Here is a 22185-nt window from a genome sequence, read left to right on the forward strand (position 1 = left end):
ACTACAGATGCCTTTCCACATGATGTTCTGTGCATGGAAGGGGGGGACACAACTGAAGTGACCGTGACAAGCACTTCACCACCAGAGGAGGCCACAGAAGTGGGACATTCAACAAGTTTTGCCATTCTTATCCCAATTCCTGTTCGACAGAGGAAGAGGAAATAATCTAGGACCAAACCACCTACATACAACAGTACCAGCAAACATCTTGCTTATATACATGCAAAGAAAAACAAGAAAAAATTGCCAGGCTGCAAACAAATGTAGGGAGATCAGAAACATCCAAAGTCAGAGGAAGGGTGGATCAAATGTGAAACGTGTCATGCCTGGTATCACGAGTCTTGCTCTGAGGATTATGGTATCTTGTATGATGACTCTTTCTACTGCGAACAGTGTTTCTTGAAAATGTAGATGAAAAAGCAAATATAGCCCGTGTTACATGTCAAATTCAATTTCATGCTCATGATCTCAAATAGCACATTTTATGAACTGTATTCGAAGTGAAATAATATAATTGGACCTTAAACTTAAGAAAAGTAATAAAGAAAAGTAAAACAACAACTAGGTATCTAAATTACACGTTTATCAAAAGGTGGCACTAAATGTCACTTTTGAAACCCTTTGAAACCACTGCCCCAAACATAAATTTTTATGGACTACTTCAGCAAATTTAGCACCCGATCTCTTTTTTCTCTCGAGAAGGCAACACATATTAATTTATTTTTTAACGTTTATCATTCCCAGACAAACGGCGATTTAACAGCGATTATGCAACTACTGTCACCTAGATGGCACTGTTGGCCAACACGTGGTCTAAAATATAAATAATTCTAAGGTATGTGATCACCAAACTGAGTAAAGCAAGTAGGCGGTTTTGAACATGGATTTATTATGTACTTTTAAATGTAAGATATTTTCCCAAATTAAAACTAGTGTGCATTGTGTTGCCCATGTTAAATCCAATATAACGTTCAGAAGGTCCATTTTTCTCATTTTGGCACTGACAAAACTCAATCCAGCCCACTTGAATTATTGCAATACCATGTTATGAATAAAAATATCTGTACTATTCTGTGTTTTTATTGCTGTACACATGAACACATGGCAAAAAAATGTAACACTGGGAACTTCTGACATTTAAAGGATTTAACATCAATTTCAAGCATAGACAAAAATCAGTCTGAAAATTAACTTTGGTGTATTTTAGTGTGTTTTACAACCTTAAGGTACCTATAGTTTCAGAAGAAGTTATCATTCGATGATGCTGGGTCTGAAATCAAATGCCATGTTAAAGTGATACTTCACCCAAAAATTCTATCATCATTTACTCACCTCCTAGCTGTTCCAAATCTGATGAACACAGAGAAATATATTTGGAAGGATGTTTATAACCAGACAGATTTTGCCCCCCATTGACTACCATAGTAGTCCACAGAACGGTTTGGTGTCCTACATTCTTCAAAATATCTTCTTTTGTGTTCAACAGAACAAAACATTTTAAAGCATTTTTCCTACTATGGTAGTCAATATGGTGGCAAAATCTATTTGGTTACAAGCATTCTTCCAAATATTTTTCTCCGTGTTCATCAGAACAAAGAAATTTAAACAGATTTGGAACAACTCGAAGGTGAGTAAATGATGACAGAATCCCTTTAAGAACCCTTAAACAAATGAGCTAACAGCAATTGATCTAGCTATCTATATTTTATTAACAGCTATATGTACTGAATTGTCATACTTTATCTTAGGAATTTTCAAAAACCTCACAGACAAGATTAATACATAAAACAAGTTTAAATTTTGAGGCTATGAATTATAACAGAGCTATTACTAATAACAATTTTCTCTGAATATTCAATATTTTAACATTTATAACACTTCAATATGGCTAAATGTCTCCGAACACAATTTTGCAATAGCAGATACCATCAAAACTGTGGTTGAAACTCATGAGAGATGCAAAGGGCACTGTGGGCAGAGTATGGGTAGACATCATAGTTCTGTGTTAAAATGTGATGAAAGACACACAACAGGACAAAGAGCAGGCTGACCTGAAAATAATTGCACTTTTTATGCTTGGATTCCAAAAATATGCATCAAAATACATGTTCTCGAGAAACTGGCAAGACATTGAATGTAACTATCTTTATTTGGAATTGTTGGGCAAAAAAGGTATAAAAATGCAAGCAAAAAATGCCAATCACAAGTACCTTATTTACAAAGAGTGAAACTTCAAACATAAAACACGGTGTATCTGAACACTATAATATAACAACAGTGTGCTATCTCAACATAAATCCTCACACGAACAGGCAGATAAAGTTGCATGGACCAGTGTAATAATGCAGAAGCTCAGCAGTGTTCTGACAAAAGTCTTAAATATCCCACACTAATCTTTAAACAACACAAAGATGAATAAACTGCTCTACTTTTGCTGAATAAATGTACCATCCTCAAGCTCCTAAGCACAATTTATGATCAAACAAGACCTGATATCCACTGAAGATTTTTTTTTTTTCAACCACAACCTTAATTTAAGTAAAAATGCTAAATATTGAAGCTGTTTTGCTGTGTCTCAGAAGACAAATGCAAAGGAAAATTAAATTATTGAATTTAACTACAGGATGTTATGCAAAAACAAAACACGAGCCACCATCAAAACTTGCGTATCAAAGTATGGAAGAGGGCTTGTAATATTAGTCAAGTTATTGTGGCAGGTTTATGTCTGTCATTCATGAAGATAGCACGTGTGTTCTTAAATGTTAAAGTCATGTCAGCCACATTAAACGACATCTAAACAGGGAAAACTATGTACATTTAAACCAAAGACAATAACGCCTGAATGACGTTGCACTGGACCCTTCCAAAAAATGAAACCCAATGAAAAATATTTATAAGCCAAAGGGGATTAGGCTAAAACAACACATCTTGGCGTTTTATTAAAACAAAATAACCTTCGCTTCACCACATACAAAGACATGCGCAAAACAAACAAGACACAACAGAAAGGTTTCAGTGTTACTAACATTTAAGTAAAACGTAGACACATCTTCGCAGGCACTGCAGTTGAGGCAGAAACAGGGGCAGCCGTAATTCCCCTCAGCAGTCCAAACACCAGGAGCTACAACATTCTTCCCTACATCTATTTACAAACAGTACACAAGCTCTGCAGTAGTTTGATGAAATTGGACCGTTACATCAGTTCTGTTGAATTTAGTCCCAGTTTTGTTGATCTTTTAACCGGGTTCATCGCCCGCCTGCGCAAGGTTTATTTTAATTGAAAAGATCTTTTTAACACCATCTAAACTATTTGGTCCATTGAGATTTACTGGAATATTTACTCATCTTTTAATCGAATATAATGTATATCTCAAACTAGTAGGACTTCAGTGGGTCCAAAGTAATCTGAAGGTTAAAATCTTTGAATCATTAGAAGTTTATGTAACCAGAGTTTACTTGTTTCGAGACTGTTATGCAGGGAATGAGAAACAAAATGATTTGCTTACAGAGCTTTAAAAAGACTTTCAATCAAATAGGTCACAAATAGGAGCAATAACAAAATATATTTATAATATATACACGTTTTAAAATAACAAAAATGACAACTGAAAACAAAATGACAGTAGAAAAAACAGAACAACTTCCTCGAGTCCTGTTTACCCAAACATTTGTTGTTTGCAAACACTCCACTACGTCCAGAGAAGGCGACTGCTTCACATAAAGAAGTCCTCCAGATCTTCAGACTTGATCGGGCCAGAAGGGAGGCACAAAATTCCATTTTATGAGCTCAGAGCGGTGTTCTTTACCCAAGAGAAGCAATCAAAAAGTGAGTTACAGTGAAAATGACAATGAAGGAGTTTTTAAAATCACAGTGTACATGCTCACCTGATAAGTGGGTGTTTTTTTGTCTCCATTGACGGCCTTTAATAGCACAGATTCTTCAGTCTTGTTGGCTTTCATCTCTACGACAATGTCATCTTTATTGGTCTTCTCCTTGGTGCTGTTGGTATTAATGCTGTAGAGATTAACACGCTGATACAGGAGACTGTATAACCTCAATGGCTATTCAAAATGTGCTGCGTTGGATATATCTGTCACTTAACCACAATGACAAGCATGAATGTCCAGGGTAAAAGGAAAAATATAAATTCTGTCATCATTTATTAACCCTCATGTCATTCAAAATCTAAGCATGACTCTTTATTCTGCAGAACACAAAAGAAAATATTTTGAGAAATGTCTCGGTGGCTTTGTCAGTGGGGTTAGTGTTGCTTGATTACAAACTTTCTTCAAAATATCTTCTTTTGAGTTCTGCAGAAGAATGAAAGTCATACAGTTTTGAAATTACTTGAGGGTGAGTAAATGAAAGAATTTAGATTTTGAGGTGATTTTTTAATGCTTCTCTGGTCAAACTTGCTCACCAGACGCTACAAATTAATATTTGTTATACAAACTATAAAAAGGATTAAGAGGATTTCATACATTTCCTGCTTTCCTGAACGTCCACAGGGTAACTTGCCCTTTTTATACAGGAAGTAGAAGACGCTGCCCAGGATGGCCAACAACAGGATGCTTACAATAATGACCACAATAATCACACCACTATTATCCACTGGAAAGAGAAAATAAATGACGTTCATGTTAGTATGATTTACTGATATCTAATGGTTATTAAAATTTCAAAAAAGATTATTTATCCATGCGAAACACATTACAGTTTCAGGTGGCATACATTTAACATCTGTGAAATACTGTACCAGAAGATAAAATTGGTGGTTACTTTACGTAAATGAAACAAAAAAAGGTACCGACTGCAGCTTTGAATGACTAACAGATGGAAAGTTTGAATTCATGTTGAAGCACGCATGTTCCTGTTGTACATCTGAGACATGTTTAATATGAGCATGAAACATATAACTATAGTGTTGGATGGAAGATGCAATAATAGAGTCATATCCCTAAGAGTCAAATAAAGAAAAATTATTCGGAGTAAGCATGACAAAGTGCTATAAATAAACACATGGAGAGACAGCAAACAATTGTCTGGGAATGAATTTTACAAGTTCAATCTACTCCATAAAACAGCTGGCCGCCACCACAACGTTAACCATAATAGCTTAACAGACGCAGTCATGGCCCAGCACTTCAAAAGATTTGTTAAAATATTCGCATGCAGCTAATTATACATTCATCTTGGAAAATCATTTGGTGCCGGATCTGCCCCGCTATCTGAAGTAATGTCTACTTCAATTTTTTGTTGCTCGCTGACTTTTCTTCATACAGAATTTTAAATACGCCCAGAGGCCGACATGAAGAAGCCAACTAACCAAGCTGCTGCAGAAGTTTCACCATATAAAACCTATGAATTATTCAAGCGCATCAGCTGATGTTTCAGTGTTTGGTGGGGATGGATTTTGCTTGGGCGAAATGGACTAGTTGGAGTTGGCATAAGACAGGCAATCAGTTCAGATAGATACAGATGGAAGAATCATTACCTGAGGTTTTTCTCGCTGTTGGAGTCTGAGAGAATGGAACTGGGAGAACACAAGAGACAATATTACCTTTAGCTAAACTCATATCCCAACATTTTTTTTGCAAAATGAGGGTAATTGTTAAAACTTGAAAAAGTTTCTGTTATAGCAAATAAAATAAAATATTGGCCTAAAAATGATTGGAAAAGCCTGAATCAAATCATCAGAAATAAACAAAAATAAACAAACCGAAATAAACTTAATAAAAAATTATAAATATAATATGATTTATTTTATTTTATAAAACAAAATACAAAATTAAAAAATAACATGACCAGATAATATAGGAAAATTGCTAACAATATTACAACAATTAACATAGAAATTTCCAAATAAAGGCTCATTTAAAATATTAGTCAAACAACAAAAAAACTAAAAACAAAACTATAATAACTCTGTAATAACTAATAAAGCGTCATATAAATCAAATATATTTTATGAATTATATGAAATATAAATAAAATTCACATAACATAGACTATTACAGAACAAAAATATGGCACAATATACTGTAACAATATTTAGATCATAATTTTTTACTGTAGTTTCATCTGTATTTTAAATTTATTGTGTTTAAGTGTTAACAGGAATTTCTGACAAATTAACAAATAATGTACTGGCTAAAAGTGACCAGTACATTTTCTATAATTTTTTTACAGTGTACATTTTAATTTGGTTTAAAAGATAAAAAATGACTCTTACTGCTCTTGATATTGTACGCTTTGATCTCAATCCCAAAGTCATTTGTTGAATTGCAGATTACAAGTGTATCAGTGCTAACTTTAAGCACCACAACACTGTAGACCTGGTCCTCCGTCTCTCTTTTAGAAACCTCACGCCAACTCTGAAAAAGCAACAAATACAGTTCAAAAATAATAATAATCAGAAAACTAATGGATACAATTTCAAAAAATTCAAGCAAAACACATCACATGAGTGGCAGTGGGAGGGATGACAGATGAAATGTGATTGTTACCTGACTGCCAGAGATGCTCCATGTGACAAAGGGTCTGGGGACACCTCTCACCTCACAGGTCAAATTGACCCACCCTCCCACCTTCTCTGTCAGCTCAATCTCCCTCTCTGCATCCTTGATCTGGGGTGCACCTGGGGACAGATATCCAGTAACAGTGCTTTATATAGGCAGAATTACAGAAATGCTGATTCACAGACGTTTTAAAGAAACACGAGGACTGGCTAACTATCTTCATATGGTAACTATTAAAAAACTAAGTGTTGAATGTAATCCAAACCATAGGAAAATTAACAAACATTTCTTCTAGGCTGTGGTATGAAATGGGAGACTATTGCTTATGTTTACTGCTTCTCAAATTCTGAAGTATGTGTCTCCAAAAAAAAAAAAGAGATCTCAACGTTGTCTGCACTCAGATTTGAATTACCTATGTAATCCAAAGTAATGTTTTTTACCTTTAAGTATGAATATGTTCGTTTCAATAATATCTATAAACTAGTATTCTCAAACAAATGTACATAATTTGATTTGAAAATAAGCTCGCTGCTTACCATGCACAAGAATATGGACGGAGCCGCTGGTTTGCAGGCCCGGGAGTGACGGAACAGTCACCTCGCAGTCATACTGTCCAGCTGTGTCGAACGTGGCATCCTGCAGCTGCAGTTTGTGCCCTTTTTCTGCCTGAACACCATCCTGTAAAAACAGACAAATGTGTACAAACAAATATAATGAACGGATGATGTGAACAGGTATAAATTCAAAGTTTGAATCTTCAGATGCAGAATACCTTAAACCACACAGTAGAGGTCTCTAATGATGACAGGGCATTACAAGAGGCGGTCAGACTCTCTCCTTTCAGCATGACCTCTGACTCTTTTGGCACCACCACGGCAGGGTCCAGATCTACACACACGAAAAACACATGCAATATAAAGTAAAAGCCTTGTGAACAAATACTCTACTTTTGCATACTTTATTCATCAATGGTAACAGAGGCTGACCGTCGCTAACATTTTGACAATGAATACAACATACAGCTGACAAACTAATGACAAGATGTTAAAGTAAACTATCCCTTTAATACACAATCAGCAAACTAATGCAGAGGTTATTTGCAGTAAAGTGGAATGAGAATAATCTGGATAACTCACAGTGCACTGTAAACTGCATGCTCTCCACCACCTCCTCCTGGTCCGGTGCATCCATATTCAGAGAGTGACATTCATACACACCGCTGTCTGCCCGAGACACCTCCTTCAGAATCAGGACACCATCATAGAAGTCCAGCTCCACATCTGACTGCAGGACATGAGTAAATAGGTATTATCTAGTACTAAAATTGCTACACTTATATTGAGGTACTTTTAAAGGTCCAATGTGTAATTTTTTTAAGGATCTTTTGACAGAAATGCATTATAATCAGAGATGCACATAAGTGGTGTGCATGCGCGACCCAAAATTAAAAATGCGCTCTGTAAATAAATTCTACCCACTCATTTGCATACTGACATGGTTGAACCCTTTTGATGCACAATCACTGTTTTAGACCGACTAAATGTAATCCTGTACAAGACTTCCGTTTGAATTGAATGCTGCTAAAACTAGTGATATCTCGTTTGTTCGCTGTGTTAAGGGTGTAAACTATGAAAAACGGAGTATTGGTAGCTCCGCCTTTGTTGGTTCTGCTTTCGTTACAAGAGAAACACGCGTCTACCAAAACACCGCTTCTGTTAAACTTTCTAAAAGGACGAGCTGTTTAAACTTGCACGCAGCTTGTGTTTCTCTATGCTATACCCGATCCTAGCTCCGCACCGCAAGTCTCCATGTGCCCTCGCAAGTGCACTTCCCAACAACATGCCAAAAACCAAAAAGGTTGTCGTTTTAGGTTTCAAGATTGGTGTTGAAAATATCATTACTAATGTAAAAAGAAAAACAAGAAGAAATACATTATCAATGTATTTTAAGTGTACTTTTAAGTAATATGAATATAGTATTATCCCACTTTATTATTTTGTTTATTGTTCATTAAAAAGTAACTACTTTTTTACTTTTATTTTTAATAGGAAAATATAATTTGTCACACTATGTGCAAAGTGAGCATCAGACCGAATCTCCAGGTGCTCTCTTGAGAACCAGATAGAAAAGCTAACGTGCACCCCTGAATATAATATACATAACTATGTCTATTGAATTGGTCGTATTGTTTCTACATTAGCCCTAAAAGGAAAGCCTGTTCCGTAAATATGTTCCGTAAATATGTAAAAATGTGACGACATCTTTGTTCTGTGTCAGGCACAGTGCTTCGAAAGGGAGGGGTGGAGTGAGCTGTTGGTTGCGATTCACAACTTCACCGCTAGATGTCGCTAAATGTCATACACTGGACCTTCAAGGCATGTTTACACAGAGAACAACAACTACTGTATAACATAAACTGTAATTACAATCTTAACATTTGACAAATTTTATGAAAACAGTGCAGTCCATACCACAGATAACATCACTTGGAAGCAAAATTGGGATCACTTTCAGAGCAATTTCTTCTTTTTGATTTATTTTTAAGTCGTATTTAATCTTTCCATTTTATAATTTATTCTATTTATTTCTCTTCTTTTAAATTTTTCTAACGTTTTTGCAAATTCAAGGCAAGAGGGCAACTAGATTGAAGATGCTAAATTGAAATGAAATAATTTATCAGTAATATAATGTGACATATTTATTATAAAAATTATAAATTTAGGATTCATTTGATTAATTCACATAGTCATATTTGTGTTATTCCCGTTTTAATCAGGTAACCGCACTCCAAAAAAAAAAGCTTTTGATAATAATAATAAATGATGAAACTAAACCAAAAAAGAGCTTTTGTGATGTGAACTGTCTGTTTGTGTGACGTTTCCACGTGGATTGTTTATCACAATGTAAAGCAGTCTTTGTAGACAACAAACACACAGCTTGTAAGTACTGTTACTCATTTAACATGCAAATAGGGCCTTTCCTTAAAAGTGTGTTATATTTAATGTAAATTGAAATAAGTTTTAAGACTACACTAATCCAATCAAACAGACCTTTATGAGCAAGTCATTCTAGATATCAGATTCATTTAGTCATTAATGAAACCCCCCATAACGCTACTAATCACTACTGGTACCGTTCCCTCAACACAAATCAAACACAATGTGGAACAGATGTCTGCTTTATACCCAATACTAAACAGCCTCCTGTCTGAATAAAAACCCCGGCTCAGAATTAAAAAAAGAAAAAAAGGCTATTCTTACTTGTTCTTTGTTGAAAGTGATGGGTGCTGGGGGGTTCCCGTCGCCTTGGCAATGGATCTTCACTGTGTCCCCTTCTTTGACCAAGCCCTCAGGCGATTCTCTCCACATCTCGACACTGGTCGTGGGGTCTACGGGACATATGCACATACACAAAGACCCAGGGGTAATGAATCTCAGTTTATTCATACATTGCCAAGGCAATGTTATTCATATATTATGTTATACAAATTAAGTTGTTTAGAAAGCAAAAATAAGGCAAAGAATTTTAAAACCATGTCATGACGAATATGAGCCTGCAGTTACGTGGGACACACTTTTCTGTATTATGTTTTTGAGATGGTAGTATGCTGATTTTGTCACCGCTTGAACATGACTACTGAAACTAAGGTCTGACTCCAGAATAACCCTGAGATTCTTGACTTGACTTTGTTTCCAAATGCAATGAATTCAGTTTTCTCCTTTTCTTTAACTGAAGAAAATTTGGGCATATCCAACTTTTAATTTCATCAATGCATTGGCATAGGGTGTCAATGGGGCTATAGTCATTTGCCGTTAAGCCTGGGTAAATCTGGGTGTCATTGATATGCAGTTTGGTTCTTTTTCATTATTTGACTTAGAGGGAGCATATACACGCTGAACAAGAGTGGCGCAAGAATTGAGCCTTGTGGGACTCCGCATGTCTAACTATGACCTGAACCATTTGAGGACCGTCCCAGTAGGACCAAAATTGTTTTCTAGTCTCTCTAGATCATGTTGTGATCGACAGTGTCAAAAGCAGCACTGAGATCTAGCAGTATCAGCACTGATATTTTGCCAGAATCAGAATTTAGGCATAGTTGTTCAATATGGAGTTATCAAGAATGCTCTTTTTCAGGAGGGGCTTTCAGGATGCCTTAACAAATTCAGACTTACAGTGAACTGTGATATTGACGCCTTTGGACTCGGACGTCCTGACAGCTCCTGGCACAAAGTAGCTGACCTCACAGGAAAAGTGGGCATCCTTGTCTTCTTTAGTCACCTTGTAATGCAGATCACTCTGAACTGTATACAGGCCGCTGGATTCCTTCATCACTAGAGTTACTATGTTTACCACTAACATAGACACACAAAACAAATACACAAACACCTTTAAGTTTAGGAATTTAGCAGATGGTTTTATCTAAAGTGACTTGCAAGAATATATAACACCAGTAACTTAATAGACATAAGTTTGCATAATAACAAGGTCATTATGAAATATTATTCTTACTTACAGCCAATAGCGGGGTAAATGGCAATATGGTCACGATACCATGTGATGTTTGGCTTGGGAAAACCGTCTCTGGTCTCACAAGATGCAATCTAACAGAAAGACACATGTCAGCTGCAATACAGTTTAAACAATAATTAAATACAAATAATCACTTAACTCAGAAACATAACTTACTTTTGATGGACCGTCACCAGACACATAAACGCCAGTAAGGATACCTTCAATCACAGGAGGCCCTGGAGGATCTGGAAATATGATTACACCATAAGAGTACAGAAACTGTCGATGAGAAGTGGTGTGGTGTGTTCAGAAATGAAACGCAAACAATTGAGACAAAATATGTAGAACTTGCCATTTATAAAAATGAATACCTGTATATGATTCAACGCAACATGTAACAAGATATTGGTTTGGAACAACATTGGGAAACAAATATAATTATCCTTTCTGGATAAATTATTGCTTTAAAGGAGTAGTTCAGCCCCACTGATTTCACTACCTCTCATAACTTTAAGTTAATGCTGCTATTACAATGTTTACATTGCACTACAGGGCTGCCATGCATGACTGAACTGTACCCACCAGTACTTCATGTATCTGCTCTACCGGACTGTTTACACACACACAGCATCATTTGCACTCTATACTGCTCACTTGCACACCAGAATATTACACTGAATGCTCATTTGCACTAATGGACTACTAACTGCATTAACTCATCTACTGCACTGTAACCTTAATAACTGCATTAACTCATCTACTGCACTGTAACTTCAATAACTGCACTAACTCACCTCCTGCACTGTAACTCATCTATTACATTATTGCATCTATCGCATAACTAACTGCATCTACTCATCTATTGCACTATAGCTTCAATAACTGCACTAACTTATCTACTGCACTGTAACTGTATATCTGCATCTACTCATGTATTGCACCGTACCTTTAATAACCACATTAACTCATCTACTGCACTGTAACTTTAATAGCTAATGTCTGTAACTAATGCACACTCAAGTCACTTGCACTATTGTATAGTCTATATTGTTATCTGTTCATAACCTCCTGTACATTAATGTTCACAATATATAGCCTTCCGTCTATATTGTTCATGGTACATACCGATTGTCATATTTTCATAGTACATGCCCATCGTAAATTATTTTCCTAATATTGTATTCTGTATTTATTCACACTGTATATCTGCACTTGCTAATTGCACTTCTGGTTAGACCTAAACTACATTTCGTTACACTGTACTTGTATATGTGTAATGACAATAAAGTTGAATCTAATCTAATCTAATCTAATAATGAAAATTCTGTCATTGTTTACTCACCCTCTTTTCAATTCAACCTGTATGACTTTCTTTCTCCGCAGAACACAAAAGAAGAATGTTGTTAACAGCCCCCTATTCACTTGCATTGGTTACACTAGAAGTGAATGGGGGGCTGTTGCCTTCTGCTACCAAATTTTTTCAAAATAACTTCTTTTGTGTTCTGCAGAAGAAGAAAGCCATAAAGGTTTAAAATGACAAGAGTGTTAATTATTAATTTTCATATTGTAAAAACTGCTTTAAGGATGAAGGTTTAAGAGATGAAGGAAGAGACTTACCAAAAACCTTTAAGAGTGTCTTGCCCTCTCCATTGCCCGCTGCCATTCCACTGACCTGGCAGAAGAACTCTTTCTCATCAGACAGCATCACGTCCTGAACCATCAGGATTTCTCCACCGCTGTTTGATCGGACGCTGATGCGATTGCTGTAGCTTGTGTTCTCATCCACCTTCTGCATGGTTAGATCACTGTAGGAGATTCTTACCCGATTACCGCCAGGTCCCCGCTGAGAATATGGGAAATGGAACGTAGTGTAACTATTTGGTACGTTAACATATTTTTTTACATCTCCTTTAGTGTGTTTTTTTGTAATTTTTTTGCACTAATTGTTGTACTTGCACACGTTTGCACTTTATTTAGTCTGTCTTAAGTATGTATAGCACCTTGGTCCTGGGGGAACACTGTTTCGCTTCAATGTGTGCTGTACTGTATATTGTAAAAAACTGACAATAAAAGCCACTTTAACTTGTTTTAAAACATTGCTCACGCTTGTCTCCATCCTATCAAACCTGTATGACTTTCTTTCTTCTGCAGAACACAAAAGAAGATAGTTTAAAGAATGTTGGTAACCAGACAATGCCAGCACCCATAGACTTCTGATATTGGTTTTATGACCATACAATAGAAGTGAATGGTTGCCGGGGCGGTTTGGTTGCCAACATTCTTCAAAATATCTTAATTTGTGTTCTGCAGAAGAAAAAAAGTCATATAGGATGGAAATGACAATAGGGTGAGTAAATGATGGCAGAATTTTCATTTTTGAGTGAACTTTCTCTATGTGTGGACAGTAAAACCAGAACAGAGGCTAACTTTAACATAAACACTACTATTTATATACCTCTGTCGTTTTTTGTCTTAAATCATTAAATATTCAACATTTAAATGTTGATTTGACAGTCACATTGCTAATGTTTGTCTGCTGGTATACTTACCACAAACCACTGCACCATCACCATACTGGGCTCTGAAGTGAAGGTGTACAGACAGGGAATCTCTGCAGAATCACCCATGTAAACCTCTATGGTGTCCTCCATCCTCAGATCCACCAGCGCCCAAGCTGCCAAAAAACAAACACGTTGAGCTCAAGTGCTTCAGGCAATGTGAATACAAAGGGTGCATTATCGCTGCATGAAAGAGAAAAGCAAGTTAACCTTTTAATTTGATTTGCTGTGTAATCCAATTAAGCCACAGCCATTGAATAAACATATTAATAAGGATAGCAACAACAAGACATCCTCTTTGCTGTTGTGTCAGTCTCAGTTGACTGTACAGATTATTTCTGTTGAGCACAAAATAAGATATTTTGAAGGATGCTGGAGATCGTTTTGGGGCACTACTGACTTTAGTTGTTTGTTTTCCCACTATGGTAGTCAATAGTGCCCCATAACAGTTTGGTTACATTCTTCCAAATATCTTTTTTTTTTTTTAGCAAAACAACAACATTTAAACATGTTTAAAACACCTTTAGGTTAAGTTATTGATGACAGAATTTTCATTTTTGGGTGAATTCTCCCTGTAGCGGTGTAAATGTGTTAAATAAAGCTGCATGAGTACTTCGCTGGGTTTGGTGGATTTAAGACACTTATTCAGAAATTTCAGAATGCAATTCTTGTGATCAGCAGTGCTTGATATGACATTGACTATGACCGTGTGTTTCTTGTGATTGTTATCTTAGGATCCTGTTTTGGAAAAAAACCCATTGCCCTTTTATGTGAGTAAAGATAAGTTTGTTATGTGTAAACTTTCTGTGGAATTCTGCAGATCGTTGGTGAGTCTGCTCATGAAATGAAATAATCAGCCTGTATTGTTATTCTATAGTGATAATAATCAGATAGAACAAGATCAACATGGAATTATTTGATTTAAATATAGTAAAATATGAGAGCATTACAGTATCTGCATATTCTATAAGTGACAGATGTACAAAATATGCTTTGCTGAATTTTCAGCAGATTTCGGAGGTTTTGGAGCAAAAGCAGGCCCACCGGTGATCCTCATTTACAGATGCACTGATCTAGCAGTAGCTGAAAGCTAAAGCGCTTTGACATAGCTTAACTCAGCTAGAACAAAGAGGTAGGCTACCACATCATCACTGACTGCATCACATAGAAATGGGCAAAATCACATACTCTATACAAGTCTGACCACATCATATACAATATGCATCATAAATCACGCACGTATGCCTAATTCCACACCATTTTGTAGTATAAATAGTGTGAGTAGCTATTTTCTTCCTCAAAAAAGAAGTGCACTTTAAGTACCCGGATGATGCACTTTTTTAAACGAAAGTATGTGGACACTTCACGCACTCAGCGGTCACAGTTTCGCTTACGTAGTGGAAGGGAGACGGGGCTATCAGACGCTGTTCGAGCAAAACTCTCCTACAAAGTGATAACTCATCAATCTGATGATGACTAAAGTAATGTTGGGCAAAACAGATGAAACCAGGAGATAAAATGTGGCCCATTAATTTTTTTCATTACAAATAAAATATATGATCTTTGCAGAGAGACGATAAATGATTATTATGTTTGTCTGCTTTATGCAATAAAAGCTTTAGGCCCTTACAGGACACATTTCATCTCAAACTAAAAGCAAGTAAATTAATAAATAAAGAATGACACTGATTGAGATAATCTGATTGATAATTTTCGTATATTTTGGGGTGAAATATGTAGCCTAATGTACACTGTCACCCTCAGCCATCGATATGATTCTTCTGTAAATCATTCTGTAAAAAGTGAATATAAATGCCATCAATACAACTTGTGTATCATATATATTAAGTCTTCTAAAGCTATAAGAAAGATTTGTTTGATTAATATTAGTTGTATTGTAAAGGACTACAGTACTCTCACATGTTCCTTTAAAATCCCTCCTTCTTTCAACTTTCTGGGTGTCTCTATATTGTGGAAACACTGAGGTTTTACAGAACTACACAGAACTACCAACCACACCAACTGAAAAAATACAGAGCATGTCTGTGATAATAAAGAAGCACCGCCAAAGAAAGAGAAAGAAAATCATTTATTTTGTAAAAAACAAGTCCTACAACCCTTTAACAGGGCCCGTGGAAAAGCCGTTTTTTATCATGTCTGCATTTTAATTATCTTCGTTTTACATGATTACTCAATCAACTATCACAAACTATGCATCATTTTAAAGGTATATGTTCTTAACTTGTTTTTGCAACCAATAACATGCTCAAAAATAGGGGCGCTAACTCATACAGTACATGACCGATATCATTCATTCATCATTTTATCTTCCATTCGTCAGATAGCTGTGATCAAAACAACCATCATGACTTTTCAAATGTCATCCTTTGCCCCTCAATGGCCTTTATGTATTTTTGAAGAAAGCCATTTTTTCTGTCCCTCACCCCTCTCTTCAACCTTCTCTTTTTCTCTCAGTGTGCAGAAAATAGGCCCGGACAGAAAGGCCTTCTTTTTAATTGGAAGCATCTGGAAACAGGGAGCTGGTCTGGTGGGGTGCAGTTGAGACCTGTTATTATGGGATTTCCACATCCTTGGCGAATGACTATTGGAGCAGAAAGACACTGGTGAGGGTTCAGGGGTGAAGCAGATCCACAACAAACTCATCACTCGTCTCCCTCTCGTGTGCAATATGAGGTCAGTGGCACAGCTACTGCTGGGAAGGAGGGAGGGGTTCTAGCTGTGTCAACAACATCCGAGATGGGTCACCCTACACCACTCAAGGCGTGATTTTGTGTGCCTAAGACTTGTGGTTTTCTTAAATTGTATCTTTGTGGATTTTATATCAGATATGCTTAAAACAGGTCGAGCCAAATTCATTGAGGTTAAGGCCGGAAACATACTCTAAGCAAGTATGCAAGCACAGACACAGATGTTTGGCCAATGCACTGGAAGCCACAATACAGTTATAGGATTAAATTGTATTTTTGTGTTACTGATAAACTTAAGTACACAAGAGTTGTTAAGAGCTGTAAGTCGATCTTAAAAAAGCTATTCAGGAAGTTATAAACATCACACACAAATAAAGATTCAAACAGTTGCTGTGTTTTTAAAGATAAAACTGACAGACGATGAATGTTTTGCTAAAGGCTCTATAGCGCCCCTTGTGGCAGTGCTGAGAATGCAACACTTATGTTTGTGAATCCTAAGCAACATTATGAATTGTGTTTAGAAACATTTGAGAACATAAAACTGCTAGTATATGCAGGCATTGGGCACAAAATAAGTCAATAAAACAAAACAAAACAAAAACTGCAAAGTGCAAATGTCTATGGGGCTAGGGGGTTTACAAGACACTGCTTTTAACTAAAAATGAAAAACTTTGAAAGTGCTTTAGCTGTTCATTTATACGAAACTTGCAACCTTTTCAACATTTTGAAAAGAAGTGCAATTTTTCTGGCTACTTGTTTTTGTGTAAAAACGTATTGGCAACGTTTCACGTGCAGTCGTAGTACAACATGATACAGCGTTTTTGTCATTTTCACGGATCCATATGAAAAATAATTGTTTTCACAACATCGTTGCCTGTACATGAAGCATTTAAAAATGTATTCCATTTTTGTACAATCATTTTGACTGAGAGACAGAGACAGAGAGACTTTACATTACATTATACATACAATTTCTAAATTAGAAAACATTACAGAAAGCTTAAAATAGAAAATGTGGAATAGAGCTGATATTGATATCGGACAAACTGTCACAAACAAGTAGCAATTTTTGTATTACACATCATGACTAGTAGGACCATATCGGACAAATATTTTGTTGAATAAATAATGTGTGATCAACTTTATTTATGAATCATTTTAACATTTGCGAAAAGGGTTTTGCCAGATTTAACTGCCTTTTGGGGACAATTTAGTCCCCCAAGTAAAGCTAAGTGAAGCACATACACAAAAGCCTTATTAAACTCACAGTCACATCCCGCTGGTCCCATTCTGCGTACGCACCCCACACCCCGTAGCCCCCACCACACACCCATTGTTCCCAAGACTCTGGCCCTATTTACTTAGACCTCCCTGTCCTCCAGCACAGCTTCACTGAGAACACGGAGCCCCCCGCCGAGTCCATCCAGCCATGCCCTTCAGACACAAGCCATTGTTTCCACACCTGGAGAGAAAATCTCCTTCTAAAGCCCTTATCTTAACACAGAACCTCCTGAACTACCATAAATAAGTCCCTGTTTAAGTCTTCAGATAAACAGCAAGGTGAACACAAGTTCATCCTGAGCCCCGAGTTACGCTTTCTTAATCTTTTTTCCCCCAAACGTGTTGAAATGGCCCGGCACAAACAAGTAAGCATTGATTTTTGCTTTGAGATGACTAAATAATCAGATTACTTTGTTATAGAATATCTTGTCAGGGGGATATAAAGCAAAGCCCAACAAGATTTGTCTTATCTGAGATCCAGAAAGATACCTAAAACCCACGTGGGTCAAAGCACTGTGATATTAACAGCTGGGGCGGTTGCCTACGCTCCCTCTGCAAACCCACGTCTGGAGACCACAGCCGAATATTTGGATGTGCTGACAGAGTTTCAAATAACAAGAGTAAGGATGCCTGAAACCACATTGTTTTTACAGGATGATGACTAGCTTGTGTGTGTCTGCGTGTGTGTGTGTGCATAATGGGGCAGGAATCATGGGCCTCAAGTTCAGATTTTGTACCATTCCTCGACAAACCATTTTTCAAAGCACACGGAATACACACTTAAACAATAGAGCTGTTAACAACGGGACGTGTCACAAGGATTATACTGCCACGCGTGCATTGTGTCTGTTTCCCAGACAAAGATGGACAGTAGTCAAAACATCAGTCTGTGTGCATGGGAACAAAGACGATGAGCTTCTTTCGCGGCCCCAGCAGAGAATTACATCTCCAGCTGTTTTTTATTCTTGCCCTGTGCCTCAGAAAATGAATTAACAAATGACAAAGGCAACAAGCAAACCAGAACTTCATCATATCTGGTGGATTCAATGGCAAATGTTTGTTTACACCTGATGCATCTTCCGTGAACCCTTGTAATCGGATTTCAAGGGAAGGTCTCAATCAGGTCTTTATCAGATCAGATCAGATCTTTATCAGGAAAACCAGTTACCCAAAGTGCAAAACAAATCCATACTAGCCCAGTAGCTGTCACTCTTACACCTAAAATACAAATCATTTCTGTCATTTCAAAACATTGGATGTCCAGATTTGCTGTTTTTCAGGAGAAGTGAAAACACTATACTTTTAAAAGGATTAAAAAGAGTGTTGTTGACAAGCACTTTTTATTACTTTTATATGTTAGATATTTGAAAACCCAGTGAGAAACGAAAAAGGTCGAGTAATAACAATGAAAAAGAAAAAATCACAAAATATGGAGATACAAAGTTTCAGAAGGAAATATCTCCATTTGTATACACAAATTTTGCTGTAAATTGAAATTGTGGTATAATCACATCCTTAAGAAGGACAGCTGATGAGCAAAATCCTTCCACCTTTAACATAAAAAATAAAAAACAACCCGCAGAAACAGTCTAAAAGTATCCCAATTTTGACTGGGAAATACATGGACATGGCAACCCTGGTCTATATTTTCACGACCACATACATCCCTTGCTATGACATTGTGTTTCTACGTGTTAATAAAGGACAGTTCATAAGGTAATATGTGAATTAAGTGACTGATCACAAAACTTCTGGACCCTGTATAAAACACTATTTAGCACTGTGTCCACTTGTGATACGACCACACAAGACAGATGTTAAAACTGCTGTCAATTTTTTTCAATTCTTCACACACCATATGACAGATATCAAAGGTATTTTTAGACAAAAAATGCAACTTAGAGCACCTTTAATACTCAGACCCAATTCTTAGAACAGGCGGTCTTTCAACATGGCGCCCATCCCTTCTGGCACCAATGTGTCCCAACAGACCTCCCATATGGATTCCATTAGTACCACCGGCCCCCGTGTTTGATCTATTGACTCAACCGTTTTCTCGAAGATAACTTGCCCGCTGAAGGATTCACTGATCTTTGTCAATAGATGGCTTTTGGTCTAGAAATCCGAGTAAAGTTTCCTGATCTATAGCTTAAGTGTTTTTAAACCAAAGGTCTTTTACCTGTTTCTTTATAGTCTGTTGGGTTTGGAATCCGTAAGCCTAGTGAGAGAAAGATAAAGTGTCTTGGAGAAAGACAAGCATGGCATTCTCTTTGACAGGGAGGGAATCACCCTCACCTACACACACTTGAGATCAAAGAGGTCAATGACATTTTATTATACATTTTAGTGAAGCCTATTGGGATAAAACTTTGAATCTGTCATTACAATCTTATTTTTGTGCTTTTTGTAGAGTTGGTGGTACAAATACTTTAAGCTTTCCATCAGACGTGATCCTCTGCTAACAACTGCAACCAAAGCAATGAGGAAAATGTAAGCGGTCTCAATGATGTCTATTATTCAGATCCTTTACACATTTGCTGTTATAACATCAAAGACTAAAAATCATTTAAACCCACAAACCTGATCTAACATCAGTCACTTCAAACATACATCCCACATCGCAATGGATGCTCATGCACACATTGTGGCCTTCCTGATCTGCTTTCTCTTTGAGAATCGAGAACTGGCACAAATCCTCCATACCGCAGATTCAGTGTTTTGTTCATCTACTAAACAGCAGCCTTTGAACTGTAAATTGAGCAGAGAGTTTGTATCAATCCAAAGTTGAGGCTTGTGAACACAGAAAAACATACACTTTTTTTGATGGAAGACCCAATATGGTTGCCATCTCATCACTGGAAATTGTGTAGCTCGAATGATGATGATCATGAGTTCAATACTAACAAACACACATACTAAAACATGTACAGTACATCTTGAATGCACTGTAAGTAGCTTTAGATAAAAGTGTCTGCCAAATGCTTATAGTGAATGTAAATCATTCGGGTGAATTGGGCTCTGGTGGTGGTTGAGGAAAGTTGACTTGTAAAAGTGCTTTAAGTGTTATATAACTGTAAATCTAGTCATAAGGTAATTATTCATTATGCTGTTGCTTGAAATCAATATGTACTATGTGATGTAACTAACAAGGCTTTAATTTATTTGGGAAGAGAAGTGTTTCAATGGAAATATGCCTCACTGCTTATAGTGCTAGCGCTATAACTGTCATGACAAGATCTCTAATGCACTGCTAATTTGGTGTTTGTCACAACAAGTTTCACATAAATATTGCTGAGCGTGCTGTTTGTTTTTAAAGCACACAATTAGTCCCCCGGGCCCAGTATGCTTTCATACATATTTCACTAGTTTGTATGTGAGCCGAGTCCCCTTAAAGAGCTAAATGAATGTTTTATTTACAGGCCCCGTACTGTAAATAATCACAGAATCAAATTATTTTCAGCGGAATGTCCACTGAGACACTGAGACAGTTTTGATGTATGTTGTACATTCATAAGAAATAATGCATTTAAAACCAAAGCATTACAAAACAAACGTTTAAATAAATAAATAAAAATGTCTTGATGTACCAGAACAACATTGTGTGTTGTTATTGCCTGATCCCAATAACCAGATCCGGGTCCCAAGAGGCCCATCAAAGCCTAATTAACATAACAAAGAGGGCCAATCATGAATAAGCCCCCAGGCACATTAAATAATAACTGCTCTATTACAAGACCCTGATTAGTCGAGAAGGTGAAGCTATTTGCCCAATGGGGCAGAACCACAAGTGAGAATTCCACTTTAAAACTCATTTTCGCTTTTGTGTCTTAACAGGAGCATGAGTGATTTAGACTTGAGATTTCCTTTAACAAAGGATGTTTTGGAAATATAAAAAAACATTATATAAAGAAAATGTGTGTGGTGCTTGGTCATGTAAATGTCCTGACTGGATGATTTGTTTGGTTGCCAGGGGATTGTGATACAGTTTCTAAGGTGTTCGAAGTGATTTTTGGATTCTCACTCTGAAATGATCATTAGTCAAACGTATAGTAAATGACACTATATAGAATATTTAGTATAAATGCCCCTCCCCCACCGTTCTCATTAATTTATTTGGGCAGTCAATTTGAAAAATTGTGATTAATAATGTCAAAGTTTATATAATTTAAAATAGTGTGTTTTGGTGTGTGTGTGCTGTATAAATATAAATACATATTATTTCCTAAATATAGGTGTTTTTGTGTACTTATAAATATACATGACACACACATATATAAACACAAACGTCTTTTGGAATCGATTAATAGTGAATTTCTTTATCATAATAGCATTTTATATCATTTAAATTTGTGAAAAAGTGTATTATAGTTATTTGCTTAAATACAGTAGAAAATATCACATTAAAAACAACATTTGTTAGAATCATCATTGAAAATAACAAATTAAAAAAAACATCTCAGTCCTAAAACTAATTTTCATTCTGCAATTGGATACAACAATGTCACAGAAATCACGGGGAAACACTGGTGCCTTTCATATGTTATATCTTCAAGTCTCTGAAGTGTGTTAAAATCAAAGTTGGCATTTCAACAAAGTGTTTTCCATTT

At 36.5% G+C, this 22185-nt stretch overlaps 1 protein-coding gene across 2 annotated transcripts in view; it reads right to left on the minus strand.

Moving 5' to 3' along the window:
- Nucleotides 1–2130: 2130 nt before the first annotated feature.
- Nucleotides 2131–22185, minus strand: part of mcama (melanoma cell adhesion molecule a) — a 39927-nt gene continuing 19872 nt past the window's right edge. Inside the window, exons 2-16 of one of the 2 annotated variants that reach the window (XM_056746978.1) lie at nt 13581–13705; nt 12649–12874; nt 11206–11276; nt 11033–11120; nt 10692–10871; nt 9780–9907; nt 7656–7803; nt 7292–7407; nt 7056–7197; nt 6508–6638; nt 6234–6375; nt 5496–5534; nt 4483–4612; nt 3886–4000; nt 2131–3800 (exon numbers count right to left, since the gene is read on the minus strand). In XM_056746978.1, coding sequence (XP_056602956.1) covers nt 3780–3800; nt 3886–4000; nt 4483–4612; nt 5496–5534; nt 6234–6375; nt 6508–6638; nt 7056–7197; nt 7292–7407; nt 7656–7803; nt 9780–9907; nt 10692–10871; nt 11033–11120; nt 11206–11276; nt 12649–12874; nt 13581–13705 — 1802 coding nt within the window. In that variant the 3' untranslated portion in view covers nt 2131–3779. Of the gene's footprint in view, nt 3801–3885; nt 4016–4482; nt 4613–5495; nt 5535–6233; nt 6376–6507; nt 6639–7055; nt 7198–7291; nt 7408–7655; nt 7804–9779; nt 9908–10691; nt 10872–11032; nt 11121–11205; nt 11277–12648; nt 12875–13580; nt 13706–22185 lie in introns of both variants that reach the window. The other variant, XM_056746977.1, reaches the window with a different exon arrangement.

The sequence above is a fragment of the Triplophysa dalaica genome, chromosome 4, assembly GCF_015846415.1.
Source record: "Triplophysa dalaica isolate WHDGS20190420 chromosome 4, ASM1584641v1, whole genome shotgun sequence".
Taxonomy (NCBI): Eukaryota; Metazoa; Chordata; class Actinopteri; order Cypriniformes; family Nemacheilidae; genus Triplophysa; species Triplophysa dalaica.